The sequence below is a fragment of the Mirounga angustirostris genome, unplaced genomic scaffold (genome assembly GCF_029215605.1).
Source record: "Mirounga angustirostris isolate CCGP_5_RB_7025 unplaced genomic scaffold, mMirAng1.0.hap1 SCAF_10, whole genome shotgun sequence".
NCBI classification, from domain to species: domain Eukaryota; kingdom Metazoa; phylum Chordata; class Mammalia; order Carnivora; family Phocidae; genus Mirounga; species Mirounga angustirostris.
In genome coordinates this window covers 5,513,120-5,533,164 of record NW_026991718.1, presented here as the reverse complement: position 1 = coordinate 5,533,164, position 20,045 = coordinate 5,513,120, and the positions used below count along the sequence as shown (strand labels likewise).

The window sequence follows — 20,045 nt, the reverse complement described above, 5'->3', positions numbered from 1 at the left end:
CTCAAGCAGCCTCTCTTCTCACACTGTCAAATATCAAGTAATGAGAGGTAGGCTTATACAACTTTCCCTGGTTCCATGCTGTTTCCTAACTACTCCTCAAAGAATTCCTCAGCTAATTAACCAACACAGAAAAGGTATGTGGAAAACAGGAAACTAGCTAAAATATGACGTAAGAAACACAATCAGAAAGATAATGCCTTAAACAGAAACATATCACTTAGTTCAGACTCAAATGTAAATGATTTTGGGTTTATCACTTTTTGCACCTTTTGAAGTTACCAGTTCCTCTAATAGCGAATCTATTTCCTCTGCTACAACTGAATATATCCCCTAAGAATAGGACTATAATTGTTTTTTTCTTTGCTTTTAAGTAAAATAAAGATCATAGGCATGATCAAAATGCCCAAGAGCATGCCATTGATGGCTATGAAGACTTACTTTCAAAAAAGACTTAAAATCCAGTAAGTCATTAGCATATAAAAAAGTGAGTATAATAAATTAGAGTTCTACTTCAATATCAACGAGTAGTACACCAGTGTTTAAAGCTACTCCAGCCAGGGTGTGGACAGTTCCTCTAGGCTAACTTATAAAACAGCAAAAAGATTATGAAAATCTTTTAATTAATTATGAAAATCACTTATAGGAGAGGTATAGATAATATTTTATATTTTATAAATATAGATATATAAACTATTAAGTTAATATTTTTAAATAAAACAAGGAGTCTTAACCCTGTCTCTATTTTTTGAAAAAATAAAAAGCAAAAACTTACTAAAAAATATATATAAGAGAGCCAAGAAGCTCAATGACACTGCTATCCCAAGATTCAGGTCGACCGTAAAAGCAAACAATAAACCAAGCCCTCCACAAAGCAGCAAGGTCAGAAATACTATAAGCCAGGAAAACTGAAAAAGAGGTTCAATCTGTTGTCCTGCAAAAGTCTTCATTTCATCTGAAAGAGAAACAGGAAAATCTTAATCCTGTTTTAAGAAATACAACTTCTTTTTTTTTCCTCCCTCCAAGTGTTTATTTAAATTCCCGTTAGTTAACAGAGTAATATTAGTTTCAGGTGTAGTTTTGGTTTTTTTTCTCCCAAGTTTTTAAGAAATACAACTTCTAACTCAATTTGCAATTTTCAATATAAACGTTTACTGGGCACTTACTACTAAGTTCCTAGATAGAATGTTGCTCCTCAACCATTTTTGCCAATGTCTTATTTAGATAAACATCCTAACTCCATTCCCTAGGGGTACACCCATCCTTGTTTTACCCACTCTCTTGCTTCATACTGAGGATACACAAATCCTTTTCCATATATTCCCATCTGTCAAGATTTTGTTTTTATTTTTTGTGGTTTGTATTATATAAGCAACAAGGTATAGTTTCCACATACAAAACTGGAACACGTTACTTTGCTATTTGATAAAAACTTTACAGGCAATACTGAAACCTGTCCTTGAAGAATGAATAAGATTTTGCCAACCAAAGGGGCAGTGAGAGGAGCTGTCTAGGAAGTTCCTAACAATGGGAGCAACTCAGGAAAAGTATCTAGTCTGTTCTTGCAAGAGCCAACAGCCCTCTGTAACTGCAACACGGGGCATACGCATGAGGCAGCGCTGGTGGGTGTGCCATGCGAAGTGACAAGTTTAGGAAGGGCTCTGGATAGGATGACTATAAGGAGCATATGCAGGGGCGCGTGGCTGGCAGTGGAGCATGCACCTCTTGATCCTGGGGTCCTGAGTTCAAGCCCCATGTTAGGTGGAGCCTACTTAAAATTAATAATAATAATAAAAATAGCACATGCAGAAAATCTGCTACCAAGGGATCTTAAGAATGTTATAACACAACTGGATCTTTGTTTTAGGAAGAGAACTCAAATGATTGTGTGGAGGATCAACTGGAAGGAGTAACACATTCAATTTAGTAACCTGTGCAACACATACTCATACACGAAAATCTATTTTGCTTTACTTCAGGAAAAACACCAGAGGAAGCTTCATTATATATACAGACTTTGTACAAACATGCCCTTTACCTTCTAGTTTCTTCAGTAAGAAGGATTTCCCACTTCCCCACTGTGCATACAGCCCCACACAAATGGGTGGCTGCATGGTAGGCTCGCTGAGAATGTCTGCCAGCGCACTGCTATACAAATCATAGCCAAGCATGTCACCATCTGTTTCAGTAGGAGACAAGTGTCCTGTAATTATAAACACACCATATCCTTACATTAAAAAGAGACATTACCACTAAAAAAGGAACATCAATTCTCAGTTATCAATTGTTTATTTAATTAGAAAAAAACTGTTTTATTAAATGGTTACATCTGTATAAAAAATAGGTTAAAAGATTCTCTTTTTTTTTAAAGATTTTATTTATTTATTTGACAGACAGAGACCCACAGCGAGAGAGGGAACACAAGCAGGGGGAGTGGGAGAGGGAGAAGCAGGCTACCTGCTGAGCAGAGAGCCCGATGCGGGGCTAGAGCCCAGGACCCTGGGATCATGACCTGAGCCGAAGGCAGACGCTTAACGACTAAGCCACCCAGGCGCCCCGGTTAAAAGATTCTTAAACACTGTTATTTCACTGAACTTAAGATACCTACTTATTGTAAGATGCATCATTACTATGTATAACTAAGAAAGAAAAAACATGTTGCCAAACTGTGACACAATGCTCTCTTATCCATCAATTATAAAACACATTCCAATTTCAGACATGTTAAAACATGGAACAATGTACATTTTAGAATCAATAAAATATGATTAAAACACAAACTAGGATATAGGAATAAATTTAATGTGTTAATACCTATATACAGAAAGCTATTAAATGTTACTGAATAATAAAATATAGTAATCAGAGAAAAAGAGACATTATATGGCTCCAGGCAGAAAGGTTTAATAGCTTTGAGACAGCAATTCTCACCAAATTAATTTATCACTTTAAGACAACTCCAATCAAAATCCACAGGAATTTTTGAAAAATTGAAAGGCAGAAGAACATGTAAGAATAGCTAAGAAAAAATTTTAAGACTATCAGAGAGGGGCACCTGGGTTGCTCAGTCAGTTAAGTGTCTGCCTTCGGCTCGGGTCATGATCCCAGGGTCCTGGGATCAAGCCCCACATCGGGCTCCCTGCTCAGTGGAGAGCCTGCTTCTCCCTCTCCCTCTGCCTCCTGCTCTGCCTACTTGTGCTCTCTCTCTATCTCTCTGTCAAAGAAATAAATAAAATCTTAAAAAAAAAAAAAGACTACCAGAGAAAGAGTAGTTGTCTTTGGAGAAAAATCAAAATACACTACAAAGCTACAATAATTAAAGCACTGTAGAACCAGCACAAGATACTAGCACAAGTGGCATTTCAAACCAGTGGGCAAGGGAGGAATTAATAAGTGGTGCTGGGAGGTGCGAACCATCCATTTTTTAAAAAATTAAAGGAAAACTCTATACATCTTATACCTTAAAAAAATAAGTTTCTCAAAAGGGAAAATGAACTCGTGGGACTTCATCAAGATAAAAAGCTTCTGCACAGCAAAGGAAACAGTCAACAAAACAAAGAGGCAACCCACAGAATGGGAGAAGATATTTGCAAATGACACTACAGACGAAGGGCTGATATCCAAGATCTAAAGAACTTCTCAAACTCAACATCCAAAAAAAACAATCAAGTCAAAAAATGGGCAGAAGACATGAACAGACATGTCTCAAAAGAAGACCTATAAATGGCTAACAGACACATGAAAAAATGTTCATCATCATTAGCCATCAGGGAAATTCAAATCAAAACCACATTGAGATACCACCTTACACCAGTTAGAATGGAAAAATTGACAAGGCAAGAAACAACAAATGTTGGTGAGGTTGTGGAGAAAGGGGAACCCTCTTACACTGTTGGTGGGAATGCAAGTTGGTATAGCCACTTTGGAAAATGGTGTGGAGGTACCTCAAAAAATTAAAAATAGAGCTATCCTATGACCCAGCAATTGCACTACTGGGTATTTACCCCAAAGACACAGATGTAGTGAAAAGAAGGGCCATATGCACCCCATTGTTCATAGCAGCAATGTCCACAATAGCCAAACTATGGAAAGAGACAAGATGCCCTTCAACAGACGAAGGGATAAAGAAGATGTGGTCCATATATACAATGGAATATTACTCAGCCATCAGAAAGGATGAATACCCAACTTTTACATCAACATGGATGGGACTGGAGGAGATTATGCTAAGTGAAATAAGTCAGCAGAGAAAGTCAATTATCATATGGTTTCACTTACCTGTGGAACATAAGGAATAACATGGAAGATATTAGAAGGAAGGGGGAAAGTGAAGGGGGGGGAGATGAACCATGAGAGACTATGGACTCTGAGAAACAAACTGAGGGTTTTAGAGGGGAGGGGGGTGGGGGGATAGGTTAGCCCAGTGATGGGTATTAAGGAGGGCACGTATTGCATGGAGCACTGGGTGTTATATGAAAACAATGAATCATGGAACACTACATCAAAAACTAATGATGTACTACTGTATGGTGACTAACATAATAAAATTAAATTAAAAAAATAAGTTTCTGAAACATTAAAAAATTAAATGTAAAAAACCATAAAAAATACTAGAAGAAAATACAAGGAAAAAAACCTTTTTAATCTTTGTGTGGAAAAGGCCCTTCTTTCTCAATATAACACTAAGGTCAGAACTGCGGGAAAAGACCAACAAATAAACTACAAATCTGCATAACTTTTAGATGGGGAATTAAAAAAATCCATCACCATAAACAAAGAAGAAGCTGGGAGGGGGGTACAACATATAGGATGGACCCAGGATCCATATCCATAACATATAAAGACACTTAAAATCAATTTTTAAAAAAATATCAAAAACTCAAGAGAAAAATGGGCAAAGGATACAAAGAGGAAAAAGACAAAAATACAAATATCCTGTGAATATATGAAAAGATCACAATCTAATAATTTTATAATGCAAATTACATGAGATTTTTTTTCTCGTATTGATTTGATTAGGAAAGATTAAGGAGGCTGGTGCTCTCCACTATTCTCAAGGTCATGGGGAGCTGCCCTACAGTACATGGTCCAAGGCAGAAGAAATTGTTACAGTCATTTGGAAAGTCTCCCAAAACTATGAGCATTAACTGACTTGCCTATTCTACTTCTGGGCATTTATTCTACGAAATAATCCTAAAAACAAGATTTAATGAATACATGTACAAAGATGTTTACTGTACTAGCTTTTAAATATAGTTCATTATTAAAAACATTTATAATACGGTATGACCCGATTATTAATTTTTAAAACTGTATATATAGTACAAAACATTTTTAGAAATGTATAGAAAATCCTGTAGGGTCCAACAGTTATGAATTAAGATATAAGTGACAATGGGAAATTTGCACTTTCTACTATATTCGTGTCTTCATTTTTGAAATTTATGAGTATGCATTAATATTATTAGAAAAAATATTTTAAAATACAAGAACTCATAATACAATAGAAGCATACTTAAAAACAATCTATAAGTAAGAAGCTCAACTGGAAGGTGGTGGGATTCTACGACCTCCTTGGTTTCTGGGACTGGCATATCTCTTTTTTAATTCTAGTAGAAAATTGTTCCATATTTCAAAACACCACATATGATTATATACTCATGTACATTCTTCTCAATCAAAAACTATTTGAGTACAATATTCAAAGCATTATGCTAGATGTTACAGAGGACATAAAGATAAGAAGAAATAGTCCCTGTCCTGAAGAACTTGGAATCGGAAGGGAGAAAATTCTAAAAGCAAAAGAAGGCCAGATATAATAAGTATAAAAAAAAGAAATGTAAACACAAGTGCTTAAGTATTCAAATGAGGCAAAAATTTTGTCTGGTTTAGGCAGATCAGTTAAAACGTCACTGAGAAGGGGACAACTGACAGGAGCCTTGGAGAGAGATTCAGACAAGGAACCTTGGTGAAGATGGAGAGGTAAGACCTGTGGCAGGCATAACAAGGAAACATGGAGAACTCTAAGTGCTCAGGCCACAGAGAAAACAGAGCATGTTTTGATAAAAGCACAAAGTATACCTGGGAGAATAAGAAGGAAAAGATTTTTAGAAAAGCAGGCTAGATTTTTAGAGGTCTTAAAAGTTGATGGACAACTCCGGATGTACTTCATTTAGATGCTACAGGACAATGCAGAAGAGCTCTTGACAGGAAGGAGTATTTTTCCACAGCAAAATAATAACTTTCTCAACTTCCATAATCTCCAGTTAGGTGATAAATGCAAAACTGCTATTGGCTTCTTAGTTTTTCATATAACATTCATTTTTAAAAAGCGCAGTCAGGAACAAAACCCAGTACTTACTGGCTCCAAATATTTGAGTTAAAATACTTTTTTGATGGCTACAATCAATGTTGTAGGGAGTCTCGCCTGCTTTGTTGGGCCTATAAAGTAACCTCCCATCTTTGGGATTTCTTAAAAGAAGTTCTGCCAGTTTCCGACTCCTCCCACGAATAGCAATATGCAGAGGAGTGTCTCCTTTCTGTAAAACAGACAGGAAATTGGAACTTTCATATACTTTACGTATAGTATATACAGAATAACAATTTTCATGTTTCTGAACTTTCCATATTTTTTATATAGGGAGAGTAAGTAATCTGAATTTTTATCTCTCTCCTCTGTAATTTTTTTCCCAAGTTCCTCACCTAGCTTTTCTTGGGTATTATTTCTCCCACAGCCCTCTAGAATGAAGGTCATTTTTCTCCCCTCCCCTCAACTCACTGAAAGAAGAAGCAACAGGCTTTCTCCTTGCAGCACCTCCCAGGCCATGGATTTACCTCTATCCCTCATCCAATTATTTATTGTCCATGATGTCCTCCACTTTCCCCAACTAATTTAAATTCTACTGTACAACTTTCTTCTGCATTTGTCTAGAAAGCTTCACAATCTATACTGATATCCCATCTAGCATGAGTGACCTCAGATGTTCCCATGCCCTCTGCCAACCAGCCACCATCATGTTAGGCCCTTAAATTCGTTCTACACTTCTCTCCTTGGAGTCCTTCATATCGTACCTATCCATCTCTGTCCAGTACAACCTCTTCTGCCCTCCTCACCTTTCACTTCTCCCTATATCAACCTACCTTCTTCCCTTATTAGAATCCCTAGTCACATTAGTATTCACATCCAACACTAATGAAAACATGTAAAAATAAACCAAAAAACAAAAAAAAAGACCTTAGGTCTGCAATGTGTTCTCCCACTTTTTACTTCACAAACACCTCTCTTGAAGACAATGACCTAAAAAGTTAACAAATTAAGTTCTCAGTTCTCATCTACCCTGATCTCTCTAGAACACTAAATGAAAATGACCTGCAATATTCTTCCTATAGCTTTGATGGCACAACCTTATCTTGATTTTGACTCTCCTCTTCTGCTTTGGGTCTACTTTTTCCTTTTCTAGATTCTCTTTCCACATCCTAAACACATGGCACAATAACTATGTACTAAGCTCACTCTATGTAAGGCACTGTGCTGGTACTCTGGAAGATAAAAAGATGGAAGACAAAACAGTTCCTGACCCTAAACAGCTTACAATATAACAGGAAGAAATTAGATAAACATGCAAATTATAAAACAAAGCAGAAATGTGACACATGCCATAAGTTCTGACCTCAGCTTTCATCTTTCTTCCCATTGATGACCTTAGTCACACCATGCAATCCTTATCTCTCGGTAACTAAGTGACAAATTCTCATCACTAGGCTTGATTTCTTGCCCAAATTCTAGTCCCACACTTCCCAATGCCTATTGGTGACAGCTTCCTGAATGTCTCATCAGCCCTCAAACAAAACACACCTAAACCAGATTTCATCATTTTATTTCTCCACCTGAACCTCGTCTCTTATATCCCCGAACCTGTGAGAAGGTAGAAACATCATCTGTGGCATTTCTGCCAGACACAAGGTCTCTGAAAATGCAGGGAAGACGTTAACACACTCAGCCAGTGTGCAGAACTGAGATCAGGGAGAGACTAGGTGAAAATAGCATTAATCTTCATTCTGAAGTGTATCTGTATGAAATCCTCCATGAAGAGCCAGGATCAAGACTTTTATAGGTTTGTATTCCAAATTCTAGCATGACAGCACCTTATCCATCCTAAGTATGTGTTGAATGAAAACAAATGCTCCAAGGATATCATGTGTGCTTTTCAGCAAGTATGTGCTGACTCGAGGCAAGGCAACACACAAAAGGATACGGAGACAGAGAACTCCAGGAAACTTATTAGTGGTTATGAAACAAATATTTACAAATGACATGTTACCGAATTAATGAGGCCATGTGGAATCTTAAAGGGCACTTAGTCTAGTGGTTTCTTATTGCAAATTAGGAGGCCAGGGCCAGAAATAAGTCAACGGCAGAATGAGAAGAGGCAACGCAGGAAGTTTTCTATAAAGCTAAATATATTCAACTGCAAAATCTCTTGATTTTATGTCATTCCTAGTTTCAATATCAAAGTTTACTTTCTTTTATATGAAATTATACAAACATGGTAATAATAGATGGGAAGATTTTTTTGGTTTTTTTTTCTTAAACAATGTTGTTTCTTGATAAATGCAAATACATATTGATTCTGTGTTTTTTGTTTAATTGCCTCGTAAATAATAGAAAGATAAACTTCAATTTATTATGGATTAGGAGAGCCCCAAATCATATCATACATTTAGATGGAAAAATTTATATTTCTAACTTCATATATAAATCAATTCACTCCTTTTATGGGAGGAAATCAAGAAGTAGAGAAAGAATCCTGTTTAAAATGAAAACAAAATCAAACCAGGAATCAATTCTATATGAAGTAGTAAGCAATTGAGAGTTAAATTTGCCATGGAAAATATGAACATTTCTCTAAGAGGATTATGGCGAGGACATGGCAGAACATTTTACCTCCTGTTAGTGGATATTAACACTAGTCTGCTCTATCTTTTCCAGACCCTTGGATTCTTTCCTCCTGTTTGTCTGCAACAAGCTCTACATCTGATGACGTCCTCTTTGTACAGTGGTCAATGGCAGCTTGCCATAACTGGTATGAGCAACAGAAGGAAAATCTGACGCAGCCTCTTTAATAGCAACCTAAGCCTGCCCATTCCTCAGCACGCTATCAGAACAGCTAAGAAGAGATCACAGGACCAAAATCCCACATAGATCACCCCGGCAAGTAATCTCTCCCTCCACAAAATAAAACCAGACTCCCTTAAGTCCAGCAAATATACAGGTCAGTCTACCAACAGCCTTCCAAAAAATGTTCTCTCTGCACAGATGTTTTACCTTATCTACAGCAGATACTTTAGCTCCTTTATCTAGCAGCAGCTCTACTACTTCAATATTCCTCATCTTGGTAGCCTTTATAAGTGGTGTTTCACCGTCCTGCAGGCACAGATAAGAAGGTTTGCCAGATTAATAGCTTTACTCATAAATGTTTAAAGTCACATCAATGCACATATAAGAATTCAAATATCTGACTCTGGCACAAGTCTATATTGAAAATGTTCTCAAAAAAACATAGCTGTAAAAACTAACAAGAAAAACGCTTTTCCTTTCCAAGCCAATCATTTGTATCAAAATAATTTTATATCACTCAGCCAAGAATGGATATGCCCACCTCCTTATCAGCCATTTCTGGCAACAGTCCCTTGCCCCTCATTGATTTGGCCATTTCCCAGTTTCTACCATTGGCACATGGGCAGCCCCTCCAGAGACTACTTCCCATTCACACCACTCCCCACCAACCAACCCACAGCTCGGCCAGTCAATGTCCAGGCAAGCCAGTGCCTAAATTTTTCAGAGATCTTTACCAGCATCACTTCAGTTCTCTGTGCACCTAAGGACCTGTGTGTAACAGGAAAAACAATTTGATACAAGAAGTGTGCCTCTGGAAAACCTCAAAAAAGTTAATGATTGCTTTTCAAAATCAAATTAAGGGATATAGGAAGAGACCATAGTTCAGCACTGAATTAGGAGACAGAAACCTGGTCAGAACCCACAGATGGTCACAATGGCTGACACATAGGTTTAAAAAAAAAAAATTATTATCAAGGAGCCACCCACACACCAAAAGGTATCCCAGGAAACTTTCTGCCCTAGGGCTCTAAAGCTACCATAGTATAGGAAGATGCTGGTCCCAATCTCTAGCAGATAAAATAGGAGTATCTTATGGGTGACTCCACAAGTTTGTTTATTCATTTAGAATTCCTACCAATTCAATCCAAATACATCCATTCCAGATACATTTTCCCCATGGAAAACTATTACACATAAGGTCAAATACAATCACTAAAGTCTTATATAGGTTTTATATTTTTCACATGATTTGAGCAAAATAGATTAAAGTGACCATTTTGGGGAACCAAGAACCACTCACATTGGTCTTTTAAAAGGAAATGTGTTCTGCATTCCAAATAAAAGCATAAAAGTTCTGAAAAAATGATCTGTCCACAATTTATGAAGAGCTGATACTGTATTTTCTGAAAGTATTTAATTAAAGTAACACATTATACACTATATTTTCCTGTGAATGAACTTCTGAAAGGATACAGAATTACTCCCCAATTTAATATAGATTATTACCAGTAAAACCAGTATAATTCTATTATCAAACAAAAGACGATTGAAAAAAATAAGCAGTACTAATATTCAGCACTGGGTATTGCTAGGAGAACAGAAATGTCCTTGATACCTTTGTGCATATCTCAGTGTCAGGATTGCACTGTAAGATATCTCTCACCATTGTTGCATTTCCTTTCTCTACAGCCCAATACAAAGCAGTTTTGTTGTCCTATATAATAGAAAAAAATCAACCATCACTTAAGATACAATATTGGAAACTGCTATTTGTAAACATAAAACATCATTTTTAACAGTTCTGCCAGAATACCAACAAACAGGAAATAATATTAACCCTTATTCCATCTTGGATTTACTCTTAAGAAATTCTTTATGAAAGAAGTCTAAGAAAACAATATTACTTGATATAGAAAGCAGCAACCCCACATACTTGATAAGGTGAAGTATGCTTTTGTTAATGTGGTCAGATTTCTGGGCTGTGCACTGGAAGTCGTTAATACCTGAGCTCATCCTTGAACAAGTCAAATATTCTGCAAATATTCTGACCCTTGGCTTTTCATGTGCCCAGTCTTTTCAAAAGATAATGCATGAGAATGTACTACACAAAGAGAAGGTGAATTTTTTTTTACCATGTTTTGCTTTCTTAATCCTCACCCACCCTGCACCCATTACACCAATCCTGATCTGATCCTTTAAATCCCATCTAGTTCAAAAACCAAAAATAGATCCAACAGACCCTGAAAGGAGAGATAGAGAACAAAATAAAGTGACTAAAACGTAGGAAAACAGGCTTGACAGACAAAAAGGAATTAGGTAAACTCTAAATAGGGGATCCAGTAACCATCTTTTAGTGAAACTATGATTTTAATGCCCAAGACAGTCACTGACTTTCCGGGGCTGCCACACTAAGTCTCCCACACCAAACTTTCCTGGTGGAGTTCCCCACCTCAACAAGGTGCAGTAGCTTCCCAACATTTCTGGCCTGGCCCTCAGACCTCTCCAGCCCTGCCCCTTTCTATTTCCGCCTCTGTCTCCCATGCCACACTCCCCACCGGCCTGCAGCCAGCCTGACCTTTTTGCCAGCTAAGGAGTACAGTCTTTCACTTCCCCGTTTTCTTGAATTTCCTCATTTTATTATTCCACTATCCTTGCCTGAAATACCAGCCTTCCTTTTCTCTACCTATCTAAATCCAACCCATCTTTCAAACTTTGCTCAAATTCTACCTTCTCTCAAAAGCCTTCCTTAATGCCTTCTTTTCCCACCTCAAGACTCTTACAGTGGTAAATTTCACTAGGCAATCAATCCTACACCGTCTTATACCAAAAGGCATCACTTTGTATGTTTATGTAAAAACACAAAAATAAACATAAAACAAAGTAAAACCTCCCTAACTAAAATACACATTTCTTACAAGGCAAGGGTTTCATGTTAAGTCCCTCATAGCATTTGGCATAATATTTATTAGTTTGATTCAAAAATAGATTTGGATACAAGCTAAACTCAAGGGAAAACTAAGTAGAAATGCAGGCTGTCCAACAACAAAATGGAATATTAAGTAGATTTTTTTTAACCTAAAGCTCTTGAAATACTGGATAAATTCACAAGTTTAGGGGAGGTTTACCTAATCTTAGTAACCTTTGTAGCTCTGTGAGCTAGGACTGCCTTACGCAAAGTCCATAGGCACTATCAAGGGGTCCTAGGAAAGGCAAGCAGAATGGGGAAGAAGGAGAAGAAAGATGAAACAGCAAGAATGGAAGAACAACATATGGACGAGGAAGACGAAACAGAGGGAAAATACTAAAGAAAATAAACTGGGTACATTCAAAATATCAGCAACTGTCTCAGTATCATAAATTACTCATTTCAGGATTGAATATATTTATACACTAGTAAGAGAGGTGTATTTGAAAAATATGAGCTTCGAACATGCTCTAATGTCATCTAACATGACATTAATAGAGAAATTCTGTAATAATGGCAGTCAAACTTAATACAGGCATCCATTAACTATATTAGGATCTACTAGCTCATCTCCAGAGAAAACTCAGAATGACATTGTCATCAGTCAACATGCACAAATGATGGTGCACAAAGGTGACAGCAGCTCGGGAATCACACACACCTGGCCTCTAATGTCTATATCAGCATATTTCTGGAGAAGTGCTCGAACGATTTCCACATGACCACCTCTGACAGCGCCAATCAACACAGTATCTCCACTCTAAAAAGACCAAAAAAAAAGGTAAACTGATAAAAGAACAAATAAACACTGTTTTGAAGTTAATCGTATATTAAAAGATACTTCTCTGCAAACTTCTTGGGAAAAAGAGTATCTCAAAATAAGAGAAAAATTTTAGTTAACTAACATTAATACCGGACATTAACAGCCCTAGAGTAAGAGACAGGTTATACCTCAAAATGAGGACTCTTAAATTCCACGACAAAAGTTTAGAAAGACGAGTTACCAAGAACAATAAGCCATACTCTTTGAAGGTGACTGACTTCCCACTATAAATGTAAATTAAATTAAATGACACCAGAGCTGTCAATGAATCAAATGAACATTCGGAAATAACATAATAAAAAACCGTTGGAATAATGCTATATGACGAAAGTCATGGATTGTAAAAAAGGGAGTTGTAGGGCTAGGGCTGTCAGTGAGTTTATAACCACATTTCATTAAGGGATAGGGTAGTTCCTAGACCAGTATCCATAGTCTAGGCAATCTGGCATTACAAGCTAACAGTGCAAAAGACTGACTCATCCCCCATGACAAGGATTAGATGAAGTTCATTACCTCATAAAGACATCTCTTTGCCCTAAAATTATATTTACCAAACAACAATCATTATTAATTATATCTTCCTACTACTTCAAATGTAAAATGGCTATTCTGGCAATGCCTGCCTAATTTTTTTTTACTCTAAATTATAAATCAGTTGTAGGACTTTGAGTTGGGCAAGTCCATGAGCTGTGGCTCATCTCAATCCTTAGTGGGCCTCAATGGGTTATAAATCAAGATGCAAGTCCTTGAGGATTACCGAATTTAGCACCCTGTGTAGTATCTTTAACTACTACATTAAAAGCAGAAATAAATGCAAAGCAAACCAATTTTAGTTGAGAATGTTAGCATTAATATGATGCCAGAGTAGTAAGTTAATAAAAGGTTATAAATATCTCATTGCTTACTATGTGCCATGTACCATTCTAGGTATTGGGAAACAAGACAGACAAGTTCTCAGCTCTAGAAGAACTGACAGTCTAGAGGAGACAAGACAACATACAATAAACACAAACAAAAAATTAGACAAATGGCATGTAAATAAATTAAAATACAGTGATGTCATAGAAAGTGACTGGACTGTGACTTTGGATTGGGTCACTGAAGATCTTTCTGAGGAGCTCATATTTAAGCTGAGGTCAGAATGACAAGGAGGAGACAGCCATATAGTGATCATGAAGATCAGCATTCCCAACAGAGCAGAGCTGGTGCAGAGGTCCCAAAGCAGCAACAAGAGCAGTATGCTCTAGAAAGGAAAAAAAGTTAATATGGCAGCAACCTATTAAAACAGGGAGAAAGGGAAGTAGACAGACACAGGATGTGTTCTGGAGGTAGAGCCAAACGGACCTGCTGAAGAATTAGATGCGGTAGGTGGAGAAGAGAAATCAAGGCTAATGCATAGGACTTAGGGCTTTAACAACAGGGTGAAGGGTGATGCCATTCACTCAGATGGAGAAGACTGAAGGAAAAGCAGGGTTGGGATGAACCAAACAAGACACCTGCTTTGCGGGTAACTTTTAAAGCCCATCAGACATTCAAGCAGACAGTTCAAGTAGCGTTGGAAATAGAAGTGTAGAGTTCTGAGAAAAGATTAGAGCAAGAGATACAATTTTGAAAATTCTAAGTATAGCTGAAGGCTTGGGAAAGTGAATAACACCAGCCATGAACAACACTACAATCATAGACATCAAGGACAATTACAGACTAATAGTACATGTGACATTTTCAGTAACAATATTATTTGACAAAGATTAAAAAGAACACCCTTCACGAAGATTGAATACATTTTAACTTCTTAGTTTTAAAGGTAGAAATAAAATTTATCTTTTATTAGAACAAATGTATGGCATACATGAAGAATCCTGAAAGGTGTGAGAAGTTAAGATAATCTTCCATTATGTTACTACGAGAAGACAAATCTCAAATAGGTAACCTACCCTATCAGGTATGTTCACATATGTTCCGGCATCGAGGAGATCTTGTACAATCTCTGTATGTCCCTCCTTTGACGCAATCATCAAAGCTGTATTTCCATCCTTATCTGTTAAATTTACATTTGGATTCCTCTTCAAAATTTCTTTTACTGACTGTGTGTAGCCTCCTCTTACTGCCACAATCAGTGCAGTCATTGAATTCTAAAAAACAAAAACAAGTCCAAGAAATCAGTATAATCTAGAAAACATATGATTTATGCCACAGTCATAAAACTATGTTTTCAAGAAGGTGGCCTATTATTAAGAGTGATTTCGGGGCGCCTGGGTGGCTCAGTTGGTTAAGCGACTGCCTTCGGCTCAGGTCATGATCCTGGAGTCCCTGGATCGAGTCCCACATCGGGCTCCCTGCTCGGCAGGGGGTCTGCTTCTCCCTCTGACCCTCCCCCCTCTCATTCTCTCTCTCTCAAATAAATAAATAAAATCTTAAAAAAAAAAAAAAAGAGTGATTTCGGATAATGAAATGCCAATATAAATAGTCACATACCAAAACTGGCTACGAAGCCTGTTTTCTGTTTTTGAAGATACATTAATTTTCTTGAGTCAACAGGACAGTTAAAACATTCAACTCTTCAAATGATAATCTGAAATTGGATTTGCTGACAATGAACAGACCCTCTCACTAATATAATGAGATGAGATGGGATGATTCAAAATGAAACACATTCTAAATTAAATAATCCAAAATAAGGTCAATCAGGCTTCAAACAAAGAATTGTTTATAATAAAAATCTGTAGGAAAACTGAAGTAAAACAATGAATTAATAGCTACAGGATATTTCAATAAAGTATAATATATTCTTCTGTCTTTCACAGTGATCTAGAAACCACATTTTCAAAAATGATCTCATTTTTAGTGGTTCTTTTAAAAGTTGCACATCTGGGCGCCTGGGTGGTTCAGTTGGTTAAGTGGCCAACTCTTGATCTCAGCTCAGGTCATGATCTTGGGGTCCCAGGATTTAGCCCCACATGAGGCTCTGAACTCAGTGGGGAGTATGCTTGAGGATTCTCTCTCTCTCTCTCTCCCCCTCTGTCCCTCCCCCTGCTTGCATGTTCTCTCTCTCTAAAACAAATAAAAATAAATCTTTTAAAAAACAAAAGCTGCATATCTAATTTATAACAATAAATCACCTAATAGAAGAACCTGACTCATTACCAAAAGAAGTATTAAAGTTGCTTCCTGAGAAACTGATCTATATTGAGATGTCATATAATCTCCTTATTGAAATATTTCAGTCATTAGATCAGCCCCCCAAACTGAGTCATAATTCTCTCACATATTAAATAATATAGCCTTTTAAAATTCTGTAAGAGTCAAAAATCATAGAAATAAGCCACTTATCCACTTGATAAACTGTCCAGAAAAAAGGAAAGTGAAAGATATGAATTTCATGGCTGTCTAAGAATCATGCTCTTTCTCCACATGGCACTAAAAATATTATATACTCCATAAAGGTCAGCAATTAGTAGCTTCTGCCAATATGGAAAATAGGAGGAATTGGTTGATACTAAGCCAAGTGTGATTTAGAGTTCATTTTGTTACAATGCAGCCAGAGATTTGGTAGTATCCCTTCTCAATGCTTTATGATCCATTTCACGTAATACTTAATTTTACAAAGAATACTCTGTATTAATCATTTCTTGTACATAAATATCATTTCCTTTAACTATAATCTCACAAGTTCAAGGGAAAAGCCATCTGTTAGGCTTCTCCAGAACCCCGAGCACATTTGGCACAGGGTTGCGTGCACAGCAGGTGCTCAATAAGTTATTAAAATAACTGCTACTTGGGAGGATGTATTGAACCAATTTTTAAGCTTTCTACATTCTGACCGCTAATTTCTGACATTTTTAAATCTATTAGAAGAGGAAAATAAGTCACAGCTAAAAACATACAAAAAATTATAATATTATTTTAAAATCTTAAGGAAAAGGTATTTTAACAGGGCATAACTTTTTCCCACAATTAACAGTATTTCAAACTATTTGATTTAAAGAGTATATCAAGGGGTGCCTGGGTGGCTCAGTCGTTAAGTGTCTGCCTTCGGCTCAGGTCATGATCCCAGGGTCCTGGGATCGAGCCCCGCGTCAGGCTCCCTGCTCAGTGGGAGGCCTGCTTCTCCCTCTCCCACTCCCCCTGCTGTGTTCCCTCTCTCGCTGTCTCTCTCTGTCAAATAAATAAATAAAATATTAAAAAAAAAAAAAAGGGGGCGCCTGGGTGGCTCAGTCGTTAAGCGTCTGCCTTCGGCTCAGGTCATGATCCCAGGGTCCTGGGATCGAGCCCCGCGTCAGGCTCCCTGCTCAGTGGGAGGCCTGCTTCTCCCTCTCTCCCATTCCCCCTGCTTGTGTTCCCTCTCTCGCGGTCTCTCTCTGTCAAAAAATAAATAAAAATCTTTAAAAAAAATAAAATAAAGAGTATTTTAATACTGATTCAATCAATAGTAAGATTACTGTAAGATGTTCTTTATAGTTTAGCCTCCCAAAATTTACATGCATTAATAATAGATCCTTAAAAGCATGTTTATAACACATACTATCTAGAACATAATGTATTTGTCAGGATAATAGAAAGAAAATGCTTGTTTTTCTAAGTATCACTTAAGAACTATTGGGAAATTTTTCTAGACATATACTAAGAAAGAATATTCTCTCCCTTAAAACTAAAAACATTATCTCTATTACCAAGGTTTATTAAACAGAAAAGATACTTACAGCTCCTTCTTGATCAACATCAGCTCCCATGGCCAATAAATGTTTAACACACTCCAAATGACCCTTCCGTGCAGCCCAAACAAGAGGGGTAGTTCCATACTATAAAAAAATAATAACAAATGTAAAATTATTATCAGAGCTGTAGTAAAAGAAACTTTCTCAACACAAATTTTAATAAAACCCATATTAAGTATTCTTAAATTACTGTTTATACAAATTATAATTTTAATTCTAGATAAGCCGTATTTTCCCCAGTGTCTTTCTCCTGAAGAGATGACTAACCACTGTATGAAACAACTTTTATAATTAGTGACAATTTTTTCCATCATAAAGTCATACAGCCTCTAATTTTCAACAAGCTTTCATTGCTTCCTGTATCTTGTGAAATACAATTTAAAGTCCAACAGTCTGACTACAGGCAAAAAGAGTAACAATGAAATGACAAATATAATTCTAAGTACTTTACATGTGTTAACTCATGTTTATCACATAACTCATCTTTATCACAAGAATAAGGAGAATTTGAAATATCACATTTTCACAGAGAGCAAATGAGGCCCTGAGAAATTAATTACAGGTTTAAAGTCACAAAGCTACTAAGAGGTAGAGTAAGACCCATGACCCCAAAAGGCCTGCTTCAGTCTGTGCTCTTAACCACCACCCCCAAATCAGCCTCTAAACTTGATAAAATAAACTTCCTTAGAAACTGCACTTAAAAGCACCTTCAGCTGGAATGTGATTCAAAAGACATCAGAGAATGTACATTATGCATAAAAGCAATGCTGTGTCTTTGGGAAGTCTGGCAATCAAGAGACATACCCACGGTGATCTTTAACTACATGAGACTACAGACTGAAATAAACATGTAATAAATGCCTACTTTCTATAATAGCTCTGTCCAACAAAACTTTCTATGCTGATGGAAATGCTCCATAATTCTGAACTGGCCAATACAGTAGCCACGAGTCTTATACGGCCACTGAGCACTTTAAATGTGGCAAGTATGACTGAGGAACTTTGTTTTTGTATCTTCTGTGTTTAGTACACATACAGGGTACTGCACACAGTAGGTACTAAACATTTTCTCAAAATGTCAGAGTGACAGACTAGGTAGCATGCTACCTGATTCTGGAGGGGCCGTGAATGCCAGGTCATATAAACCATTTTTCAATAGGCCAGAAGGAGAAATTAAAGATTTCACAATCATACTAAAGTGTCAAATCAAAAACATCAATAGAGAGAATCATATCCACTTTGGACATAAAATAAAACCTCACTAATCTGAATTAAAAGACAGCCCATCTTGATGAGCATGAGTGTTGTATGTTAAGTGATGACTCACTGAATTCTACTCCTGAAACCAACATTGCATTGTATGTTAACTAACTAGAATTCAAACAAGAATTTGAAAAAAAAAAAACAAAACAGAAGACAACCATTCTGAATTAATGAACAGTCCCAATACAATACTTTTAAGTACCATATTATAAGTATTTGCAAGAGTCTCTTTACAGTCCTTGTCAACCTATTATTTTAGGTGATACTTTTAAAAAGTGAGCATAACTACATAAAGTGTATAAAATACATCAATCTAGGGGCACCTGGCTGTCTCATTTGGTTAACCATCTGACTTTGGCTCAGGTCATGATCTCAGGGTCCTGGGATTGAGCCCCGTGGGTCAGGCTTCACGCTCAGCAGGGAGTCTGCTTCTCCCTCTTCCTCTGCCCCTCCCCCACTTCTCTCTCTCACTCTCAAATAAATAAAATCTAAAAAATAAATAAAATAAAATACACCTATCCTTTTTTTTATTCTTATGTTAATTCCCATACATTACATCATTAGTTTTAGATGTAGTGTTCCATGATTCATTGTTTGTGCATAACACCCAGTGTTCCATGCTAAAATACACCTATCTTAAATGTATTACTTGATTTTTTTACATATGTATACACCCATACAAGCACCAACTAGATTAACATAAGATGATTCCCAACATTCCCATCAGGTTAAGCAATATTATTTTACTTAAATTTATACTCAGAATATATTCTAATTATCAAAAATGTCTAATTATTAGCTATTTTCCTATATTTCACTGAATTGTTATTAATTTGAAAAGATTACAGTTACCCACAATGTGTCAAGTTCTAATTAAATAAATACTTATTAAATGTTTGGGATGAATATTAAGGATTTAAAAAATGAATAGAACAAAATTCTGGGAAATTTTCTAAAGTGGATGGCAAATGAGCTGAGTGTGAAGGATGAACAGAAAATAAAGCAGAGCTTTACTCTCTCTCCACAGTGAAAGAGCACACGCAAAGGCATGGAAGGGCTAAAAACAGATGAATCCAGGCACCCACATCCTTTGGCAGTCTAGCAGGCGAGGCAGTTTTAGGGTTCAGATGGCAGGAGAAAGGGCAGAAAGGGAGCCAAGGCCTG

At 36.8% G+C, this 20,045-nt stretch overlaps 1 protein-coding gene across 9 annotated transcripts in view; it reads right to left on the bottom strand.

Moving 5' to 3' along the window:
- KIDINS220 (kinase D interacting substrate 220) overlaps positions 1-20,045 on the bottom strand; it is a 102,357-nt gene that overhangs the window by 60,011 nt on the left and 22,301 nt on the right. For all 9 annotated transcript variants that reach the window (XM_045884050.3, XM_045884042.3, XM_045884044.3 and 6 more), the window contains exons 7-14: positions 17,604-17,702; positions 14,838-15,035; positions 12,742-12,840; positions 10,731-10,829; positions 9,323-9,421; positions 6,359-6,536; positions 2,036-2,200; positions 773-952 (exon numbers count right to left, since the gene is read on the bottom strand). In XM_045884050.3, coding sequence (XP_045740006.1) covers positions 773-952; positions 2,036-2,200; positions 6,359-6,536; positions 9,323-9,421; positions 10,731-10,829; positions 12,742-12,840; positions 14,838-15,035; positions 17,604-17,702 — 1,117 coding nt within the window. The remainder of the gene's footprint in view (positions 1-772; positions 953-2,035; positions 2,201-6,358; positions 6,537-9,322; positions 9,422-10,730; positions 10,830-12,741; positions 12,841-14,837; positions 15,036-17,603; positions 17,703-20,045) is intronic.